Raw genomic sequence first — 10,790 nt, 5'->3', positions numbered from 1 at the left:
AAGTTATTTTTATGTAAAGAAAACAATTAAGATTATTAGATAATTTAACATATTTAATTAAATTACTTAATATAACCTGTGTTTATATTTTAATTATTATTTTCACATTAAGATTACTTTAATCATTTTTATGCAGAGAGTAACCACCTTTTTCACTCTCATATTTCTCATTGATTTATTTTCCTCCACAACAAAATGTAAATTTTATACACATAAAATAAGGAGGGAGATTAATGTTTGTCATTCTTTCTGGTCACTTTTCTACTTCAGTGTTTCCTTCGAAGTCAGATTCTTTAAAGTTTATAAAAGATTGTGCTTGTTCTTGTAGCAAATTGTGTTTGAAACAAAGATTTTTCAATTTGTTCGTAAATTGTGGTTTAGACCGAATTTACATTGTTTAAACTTTAAAGTCTTCGTTCTAAATTCTAAATTCTAAATTCTAAATTCTAAACAAAATCAAAATATAATATATATCCATCTTATTTTCAGATAACAGGCAAAAATAAACTTACTTTAGATTGTTTAAGGACGTAGGAAATAAAATATTAGAGATGGTTATTTTTATGTAAAATTAATAGTTAAAAATTATTAAATAATTTAATATATTTAATTAAATTATTATTTAACGATTTTCAATTATCAATTTTATATAAAAATAACTAAACGTGAGTTAACAAAAAAGAAAAATGAATATATCGTCAAGTTAATAATGACCAAGAAACTTCGGAAGCTTTACAAATTTTTTTTTATAGATATTGTAAATGCCTTATGTTTCAACTTTCAACAGATCCTAAAGTTAGGTAGTGTACTTGCAGTTCCACGGAAGATAAACTTTCACAAACTTTACTGGGTCGAGTCGAAAACCATAATAAGCCCCAAAAAATTTAAAAAAGAAGACCATAATCAGCACTACAAAAATGAATTGCTATAACGAGTTGGTAACCAGTAGATTCTTGATAAAAAAAAAAAAAAAAAACCAGTAGATTATGCACACGTAAAAAAAGATTCGAACCCCAAGCAGTGATTGGAAATTTTGTATTATCACCAAAACTATATTCTTCCAAACAAACACTAAGTTCTACATGCTATTGCACATAAATGAATATTACACTTGACATCAGAACCTAAAACATCCAATACTTGTTTATCTGATGAATCCATATGATACCAAATTATCAGCTTCTGCTGGGTCTACTTATATCCCCTGGGATCATGCTTATGCTTGAATCAATCGTTGATAGGAGTTGTGGCATTGACATGCCTCCAGAGACGACAATTTCTGCAATTTTGAAACAAATTCCAAGTTCACCTTAGCATATGTTAAAACTAGTGATTGAATTAGATCATCATTATTTTATTTAATGGCGGTAGGATTAAGGGCTTGTTTGGGTTGAGTTTCTAAAAAAAATATCTTTTTTCAAATTATCTTTTTTCAAAAGATTTTAGAAAAATAAAAGTAATTTTATGTTTGAATATCTCATGTAAAAAGTATTTTTTTTATCTATCAATACTATTTGGATACAACAATATAAAAGTATTTTTTGTTTATTTATCATGTGAAAAACATCTTTTTTTTTTTTTAAAAAGATATAAATTGTAGCTTCTCAAAAAAGATGTTTTTTCATTTTTCTAGTACTTTTACTTTTACTACTAGAAATTTGTCAAACATACTAAAAAATGGAAAAAGATATCTTCTTAACTTAATAGCATCCAAACAAACACTAAGACGAAAGTTCAATAGTCTTGATTTTTAAAAGATCAAATTACTTTTGACAAATCAAAAATGAAAGAATTATCATAACCCTACAAGGTTGCATGTTGAAAACAGGGCTAAACAAACAACAAATAAGTTTTATCTCACCCACATGGAGTTGAATACATGGCTTAGACAATGTCATGTTAAAAATCACATTTACATTTTCAAGATGGGAAAAATCAGTATTACATGATTAATACTATATTGTAGGTCTGAAACAACAAACAGTATGAAACAAAAAAGAAATCCGAAAGTGACAACCTATTATGCCATTGAGCATACACACAAAAGGTCATCTCCCAAAAGAAAAAGGCATACATGAAAGTGTTTTCCCTCTGCAACTGAAAGTACATAAGATAATCTAGCAGATGATAGTTTCAAATGATAGTTTTATAATCTAATGCCATGTTAGAAAAAGTATGGAAGCAATATGTGACTGAGTGTATTTTTTACTAATAGTACTCATTTAATCCCTATCTTTAGTTAACCCCCAAATATTCCAAGGCCAAAACCCAATTTGCTACAATTTGGAGGAATCATAAAATAGATGGAGGCCCTGGCGAGGAGACTCGGAAAGATTATTTATATTCACAATATTTACGAAGTTCACTCTGAATAAATAAGTTTACTTGAGCTTACCTATTCCTTCACGAACTGATAAGTTTGGCCTGATGACATCATTGGTATTGACAAGAAATATATCACCAATATAAAGATGGTTTGTTGGAACATAGACACAGTATAGCACTTCATCTCCAGAGTAGTTCTGCAAAAGTTTAGTTAAAGAAACAATCAATTTCAACAGGCAATATTGTGTGAAACCTCAGGAAAAAAAAGGTGATTTTTTATTATTGATAATAAACCAGTCTCACCAAAGTAAAACAACCATAATGAAATTTTGCAATTACTAACTGTATATGGCTTACAAAACACAGAACAATAACCCAAAACAATAATTTGCAACTGACAAGAATAATGGATGTATGGTATGGCAATGATAAGGAGCAGTGATAACTGTCGCAGCCATCGAATGACTTCTTTTTTATATTTGATGGTCAAAAAGTAAAATACAAACACATATATTCACAAGTGTTAGCTATTCATGTTCAATATGATTCACAAAAAAATGATTAAGTGATCCTGTATATCATAAAAGCAATACATTGATTACCATAGGATATAACTGTGAAGCAACAAAAAATCTAACTATCCCATACAGAATGACACAGCATAATCAACAAATAACTAAACAGTATTATGTGCACTAGAATATTAAAGTAGTAGCAGCAAGGCATATACATACAATACTCCAAGTCAAGCATTAGTAAAAAATCTTTTATAAACCTGAAGAACAACAGAAGAGGTGATGAATCCAAACGCATATTCCCCAACACGTGGATGCCGAATGATGGCTACTTCTTTGAAGGCTTGTGTATTTTGATCTGTGAGAATACATGCATCAACAATTTATTTTTTTGGGATTGAATACATGTAGACTAAGATGTTGTCAAACACATACCTGGTGAAATAGCAGCGCTGATCTGCTTGGAGGCATTATAAATATGACGGACAAGTGGCATTCGCTTGATGAACCACTCCCCAAGGCCCAGGACAGATGCACCCACCCATGAGGACATGAAAACGCCAACCAGGAAGATGAAAGTTATGGAAGTTATGAATCCCAGACCTGAAGAAAAAGTATTAATATCGACGTGTTAAAAAGGTAGGGAAACAACAGCTAATGATAAATCTATATCCAATATATGCAATTGAAGTACAATAGAAGAGAAGAACTCACCAAAAATATCAATTCCAAGTTGAGCATAGATTGGAGAGAAAAATCCATCCACGAAATGAATAAACCACCATGTTATATAGAATGTGATTGCTATTGGAAAGAGAATGACACTGCAAAGTAACTAACAGTGAGCTATCACCAATTCACCATAAGAAATAAAGGATCTCTTGAATTTGAAAAGACCAGAGCAACAACTGGTCCTAATAAAATAAGGCAACCATGAAGCAGAAATGTAACTCTTGCAAAGTGCAAACGTTATATATATATACAAACAGAGTGGTCAGTGTTAGAAAAGATAACATTCTTTGTAGCACATATTCCACAGAGAATTAGAATAATCTTTTTTTCTTGGTTACAAGAAAGCATATAGTGTCACGATTAATAACATATAAATGATCTTTTTTCACATTACCTTATCTTTTCAAAACAGGCATTTAAGATAGTAACAAGATTATTACATGTTTCAGCTGTAATTATCTAGGACACAGTTGTAAAGGATCATAAATTACTTGGTTAAAAAAGTTATTTGAAGATTTATGGTTTAGAACTCAAATTTTTCATTTCAACATAATTTCTTAGCAAATAAACTGCATCACAAAAGGTGTAATGATTAGCATACTAAATATTCTCCTAAATACTAAATGAAGTAGATACTAACAACATTTACACCAAGATGGGCGTAGGAATAAAATATGCACAAACAATTGTAGAAAATACATTAAGGTTTTAGAGAATGTAAAACATGCAAAAAGACGTTTGTCCTGAAAAATAAAACAACAATTATATGTTTGAATACATAACATATTGTTTGAATAAGAAGAGATTGAATTGAAGAAAGAATTGCGCACCATCCAGTCATGAACTTGTGGGATGCCCAGCTCCTAATAACTTTGTAAAATGTCTACAAAATTGAACAAACAACAAACAGCAATCTGTCAAAGAAACAATAGTTAAAAAGCACAAAATTCTTGCATGCAAGTAAAACAGAGATAACTCTACTTTCAGTTTTCAAAGCCATGAAAAGAAGTACGAAAATTCTCCCAATGTAAGTGATTCCATGTATACAAATCTAGATTAGAACACACCCCCTGCCCCATTCTCAATTTACGGGTGACAATGAGTGTCCCATTATAACCAGCACTTCCTGCTTCATTTTCTTACTATTTTAGCAATCGATCTTTCTTATCTTCCCTTTTTTCCTGGAACAAGCTAGATACATTATGAAATCAAAAAAAAAAAAAAAGTTTATCTATATTGAAGCCAACATTGCTATCAATTTCTCAAACCAAGCTATAATGTCATAAGATAGCACGAGCTCAGTCATGCATTGCAAATCAAACTGAAATAATCATCCATCACAATATATCTTCTGATTCCAGCTCCTACCCCATTCCTGATTCCTTCAGCATTCACAAGCAGTACCCCAAGAAAACATAACTAATCCCAATCTAGTCAAAGGAAGCTTCAACATTCAATCTCCAATTGCAACAAATTCAACCATAATTCCGGATAAAACAAATCAAGAACGGAATAAAGAAAATAAAGAACAACAACAATGACAATGATTCCACTATTTGAATCAATCATTTGAAAGGAAAACCTAATTGAGAAGAACAAAGAGAGGGATGAATGACCTCGCGACCGGAATGGTGTTGGGAGGAGGAGGAAGAGGAAGGCTTGGAGGATGTTGCGGCGTCTTCGGCGTCGGGGGAATCGCTGACGGGGATGAGAAGCTCTCGATCTCTGTCTCTAGGTACCATCGCCATTGGAGGTGATCTCTCGTCGCCCATTTAGCAGCTTCAAAAACGCAGAAACAAATAACTTCTTTTTAATTCTCTCTCTCTCAAACACTCACTCCCTTTTGCCGCCACCGCCACCGCCCCCGCCCTGTGGTGTATGTCCGTCGGAGAATCCGAAGAATCTCTTCAAAACAACACACCAATGCCAATGGGTCTTCCCCTTCCCCCTCTCTCTTTTTTGATCTTTCTATATTTTTTTATTAATTAAGTTTAAGTGTTTAATTACCACTTAAATAGTTTCATCTGTAGTATTATAAAATATATATACTACTCTTCCGTTTTATCAAAAGAACTACACATAATAACATGATAATATGAAGCTCTTCTGTCTAGAAATTTAATTTAATGGATTAATTGTTGGTTTGGTCTTCTAATCCTGTTTGATGTGATTAAACTCAATAAAATAAATGGAAGCTAGTTTGTATATATGGTATAGTATGTACCGTTTTGGGCTATGAAAGGATGAATGTGTTTTTCTATTTTTTTTTTTAAATAAAACCAAATTGAATATTAAACAATTTTATATTGAACATTTTGATTTTTAGTAATTCTTTATTATTTAAAAAATTCTTCAGATGGATTTTTCTTGAAAAATTAATTATTTTATAATAATATTTTTATCTAATAAGTTGCCAAAAAAATATTTTTATCTAATTTTACCAACACTGTCAACATTAAACAAACTAATTTGTGACAAAATTGATTTTTCAACACTCTTATAGCAATAAAATTTATAAAAAAATTAATTTAAACTTCATTCAAAACCAATTTCAGTGTTTAATCATTTTCTAAGTAGTTAAACTGCCAACTTGCCGCATATACTCGATATTTTGGGGGGGGGGGGGGGGGGGGTTTCAACATGAAGTTCTTCTGGTCAATTTTTAAACTAACTGTAAAATTGAGCCCCCTTTTTTTTGTTAATATTGTAAAGCTATTTTTTCTTAATAAAAAACTGAATAAAACACCGTCATAACTCATATAAGTCATTAGGGGTGTTCGCGGTGCGGTTTGGTTCGGTTTTTGAATGAAAAGTCATCCGATTCGATTGTCTAATTAAATTGCGGTTCGGTTTGATTCGGTTTTTTATCAAAACCATCCGAACCAAATCAAACCAATTAAAATCGATTTGGTTTGGTTCGATTTGTTCGGTTTTTCAATCAATTAAAAAAAAATTCTACCATACTACTTCACAAAGTCATAACATGATATATTTAGAATCATTTATTTTTTGAAGGAAGAAATTACTTTTAGACAAATTACCAAACATAATCATTATACATCAAAATCAATTTTACAAAAGTTAGAATGCAAACAAAGCTTACCTCTAGAATAGGGCCTATTCTAAAAGTTCCCATGACCTTTTCTTTAAACACCAATGTAAGAAGTGGAATGAGTGCAAAAGGAATCTGAATTGACTGAACCACATTGAGCCATTTATTCATAGTATCCAATGAACTTTCTGATGTATTAAAAACTATTGTAGCTATCATTGTTGGAACAATAGCACTAACTTCTAGTAATCAATGACCTTAACAATTTCTTTATATTTAGCTTCAAAACCCTTCAGTTATGAATTGTCCTGCATATGTTCCTGCAATAGTTTTTCAATTAGAACTTGTAAATACCAGAGTCAATGAACTGAGATTTAGAGTTAAGCACTTACATATTAGTCAGAGTGTCATATTGGCAACAAAAGGAGACAACGATCCTAAAAGCTCCATACTTGTCAACTTTCTGGAAACAACAGGAAATCATAAGTAATATCACATTTACAGAGTACAGTTGGAACTGGAAGGACAAAGTATTGTGCCATGACAGCTCAACTCTCTGCTTACAAAGTCACCACTCAAATGCGGGGACCCGTAGAAAAATAAAAACCAGCAAAAACACAACAACAATCAGACTCAAATAAATTAAAAACAAGAGCAACAATCAGCAAAAATAAAAAACAGCAAAAACACAACAACAAATAAATTAAAAACCAGCAACAATATCAGCAACCAGCAACAATACCAACAATAAAGTTATTCAACAAAAGTAATTCAACCAGCGATAAGCAACAATACTCTGATTTCAAATATGCTTCAAATCTAATTTCAATATCTTCCTATCAAGATCCAGAACCAGTTTATCTGATTTCAAATCTGATTTCATACTAAATCACTTCAAAAGTTTCTTTTTATTTTATATTATTCTTCCAAAAAAAAAACTAATAATAAACAGAAGCAGTTTATATTATTTTTCCAACCATAACAAGCTACCAACAATACAAACAGAAGCACTTTCAGTAGTTCAAAACAGAAATTAGTCAAATTACATACCTGATTCGGTGGCTCCGACTCCATATCTGACTTGAATCGGTGGCTGGGTGGGAGGTGCTAAGTTGTGGGTGGCCAGAAATGCGGCTGGGTGGTGGCGTGGTGCTGTGCTGGGTGAGTGGGTGGTGCTGTGCTACTGCTGGGTGCGAGGGTGGTGCTGGACTGCTCACTGCTGGATGGAGTTGGGGCTTCGTTGTGCTCTGTCCGCGAGGAGGTCCTGGGAGCAGTGAGAGGAAGGTTCGGAGGCGCTAGGGGGAGAGTTCGGCGGCGCTGCAAGGTGGTGAGAGGAACGGTCTCCCCAGCGCTAGGTGGGTTCGCCGCAGGCCTCGAGAGTGCAGAGAGCGAGAGTGTGAGAAGAGAGTGGCTACTGGCTAGGTTTCGTTTGGGAGTGGGTGTTGGGGTAAGGGGTTAGGTTAGGTCAGGTTCGTTTGGGCCTTTGTGGGGGAGGGGGGTGTTGGTTTTTTAGGGTTTTTTTACTAAACCGGTTCGGTTCGGTTCGGTTAGGATTTTCTTGATCAAAATTGAAAACCGAACCGAACCGCAAAAAAAAACTGCAAAACACATTTTTCGGTTTTTTTATTTTTGATTTTGTTCGGTTTTCAATTTTTTCGGTTCAGTTAGTCGGTTTAGTTCGGTCCAAATCGGTTTTAAACACTCCTATAAATCATAACTTATTTGACTCTGTCTCAAATATTTAGAAAATAATAAATTAATATGAAAGTGTTGGTTTGATTGATCCTTGAGGAGGCTAACAGCTAACTTTTTTTTTCAACGCAATATTTTGAATCATCTAGATTAATAACTAATTCATTACAAATTTAAATTCTATTTAAAAACTTATTATTGGTCAATTATAAATACAAAACAAAATTTAAATTTTTAATATTTATTTAAACAAACTAGTGAATTAATAATAGAACAATTCAACTTGGTTAGCTAACAGCTAACTAATATACCGTTGTGAACACGCGGGTTTCTACGGCACATGCATGCCATTATTCAAGAAAGAGTCACAAGTCACAACAAATAATAAGTCTCCAAAATTGAGGAAACTAGAAAGAACTTCATTCATTAATTAAGAAGGGACATACATGCTCCACTCCAATGGAACCATCCTACGTAAATCGTTATTAAACCAAAATAATATGCATAAATTAATAGTCCAACACTATAGTTTTTTAATGAGTAAAGTTTGTACCATACCAAAGCCAATGCTAAAGTGTACCCCACTTCTTAATTTTAATCTTAATTCACTTAATAATGTAGCATCACTTTTTTTTTTTTAATTCAATCTGAGATGGCGCCTTTTTTCCACCTTAATTAATCTTTTACTAGTTCATATGTTCATCACGGTGTGCTATTTTCTCTGACCAGGTTGCAACATTTGGCTGCTCCAATCACAGTCAATTTTTTTGTCTATCAAAAAATTAAATAATACCCCCCACTTTAAAGTTTAAACAAACCATTGCAATGGCACCGTACCATGCATGCTATAAGCTGGTCAACTCAAATTTGTTCTGTACATAATTTTAATGTAAGAAAGAAAATAAAGATTCTAATCATGTATGGAACTTTGAATTTTATGAGAGACTTATGAATGAATGTAGAAATTAAAGCAAAGGACTAGACAAAAACAAAATGCAAATGTAGACAGGATAGGTGCAATTAAATGTTGGTCTATGATTACGTGCCACTCTTAAAGTGCTTAGACTTTCTTAATCAATCACTTAATTCCAAATGCATCATTGTTGGAACGTGAGTTCCTGCTGCTAAAATCTCAACCATTGATTTCTCCACTATCCCTTGCTACATAAACCTTATATATACAACAATAATAGGTGTAGAATCTAGAATCATTTGTGAGAACCTTAGAGAAGAAAAAGCTAGTTAAGCAAAGATGTTGGAAGGAAAAGCTAGGTGAAAGAAACAGACATGCAGGGAAATGCAATCCAACCATGTCCTTTGCTTCACAAGCCCTTGATCTCTATGATGTTCATGATTGCAAATCTATTGCAGACACATCAAGAAGTGCATATCATCATCACTTTTATTTTCATTTTTTTTAATTTAATTTTAATACTGAAAGTGTAAAGAATTATACTGTCATTCATATATTCATCTATTTAGATGACCTTTTAAATGATAAATTTAAAATTAGTTATTTTACTAATAGATAATACCTGATTAATTAGTGGTTTTTACACTGATAGTATATGAAATTAATTTTTTTAACGTTTGTTTTTCTAATATGTGCAAATTTAGGTTTAAAGCTAAGATCCTAGGTTATACAGTATCTTGCCAACTGAGTTATGTGTTTGTTGGTTGATTCTGATTTTTAATCTGCTCTATGTTTTAATTATTATTATTATTTGCCTTTTTTCAAATTGATTTCATAAGATGGTATGTGATTTTTTTTTCTTTGCAGGAATTTGATAAGATGTATGGGAATGGGTGGCAATGTGTAGTAGGTTCCAATTTTGGATGCTTCTTCAGCCATTCACCAGGAACTTTCATATACTTTGCTCTTGAGACCCTTAATTTTCTCATCTTCAAGGGTGCCTCTTGAATATTTCTTTTTTTACATTTTATTTTTTTTACTATCATATATAATTAACACTTCTTTCAACTGAGTTTCTTGTATGTACTAGCGGATTATGTTTGTTGTAATATTGTATTTTAGATAAAGTCATAAAACAGAGGAAATAGTGTTCTAAAATTTTGATCAACACATTTGAACTTTCAATTCACTGTATTTTGTGTCATTATTAGATTTTGATGCAACTCCTCTATTCTAATACACACAATTTTCTCATTCACCTTTATATCTTTATAATGTTAAATAGACATCTACTTTGTGAAGTTCAAATAATATTACTCATATATTTCTTTTGTATTAACAAATAACAACAATAACGGTAGTATTACCAACATCTAGAATCACACAATTTATTAAAATAAATAAATAAAACAGTAAATGACAAAAAAAGTATTGGATAAGCCAAAACCTTAGACCCATCTTTCTCAATCTAATGTTATGTTTGGCACCTATGCAATGTATACATGGAATAATTGTATTTACACAGAAGGTAGTATATCGATGATAGATTTCAAAGACTTTT

At 31.9% G+C, this 10,790-nt stretch overlaps 1 protein-coding gene, 1 long non-coding RNA gene and 1 pseudogene across 2 annotated transcripts; 1 reads left to right on the top strand and 2 right to left on the bottom strand.

Annotated features, from left to right (window-relative positions):
- Positions 1-1,003: 1,003 nt before the first annotated feature.
- Positions 1,004-5,422, bottom strand: LOC112802140 (protein LIKE COV 1; the record flags this gene model as incomplete). Its single annotated transcript, XM_025845200.2, is given in 7 exon segments — positions 1,004-1,279; positions 2,396-2,522; positions 3,101-3,198; positions 3,276-3,443; positions 3,555-3,664; positions 4,403-4,455; positions 5,189-5,422. Coding segments are annotated over 7 exon segments (816 nt in total). The 3' UTR covers positions 1,004-1,175.
- A 1,176-nt stretch (positions 5,423-6,598) lies between these two features.
- LOC112802139 (uncharacterized) lies at positions 6,599-8,081 on the bottom strand. Its single transcript, XR_003202201.3, has 3 exons — positions 7,675-8,081; positions 7,017-7,087; positions 6,599-6,944 (listed from the first exon to the last, which is right to left on the bottom strand). It is a non-coding gene; the product is annotated as an uncharacterized lncRNA (long non-coding RNA).
- Positions 8,082-9,568: 1,487 nt separating this feature from the next.
- LOC112802138 (dynein light chain 1, cytoplasmic-like) lies at positions 9,569-10,462 on the top strand (annotated as a pseudogene).
- Positions 10,463-10,790: the final 328 nt, after the last annotated feature.

The sequence above is a fragment of the Arachis hypogaea genome, chromosome 5, assembly GCF_003086295.3.
Source record: "Arachis hypogaea cultivar Tifrunner chromosome 5, arahy.Tifrunner.gnm2.J5K5, whole genome shotgun sequence".
Lineage (NCBI taxonomy): Eukaryota > Viridiplantae > Streptophyta > Magnoliopsida > Fabales > Fabaceae > Arachis > Arachis hypogaea.
Note: the sequence above shows the minus strand (reverse complement) of the source record. Positions and strands in the feature narration are given on the sequence as shown.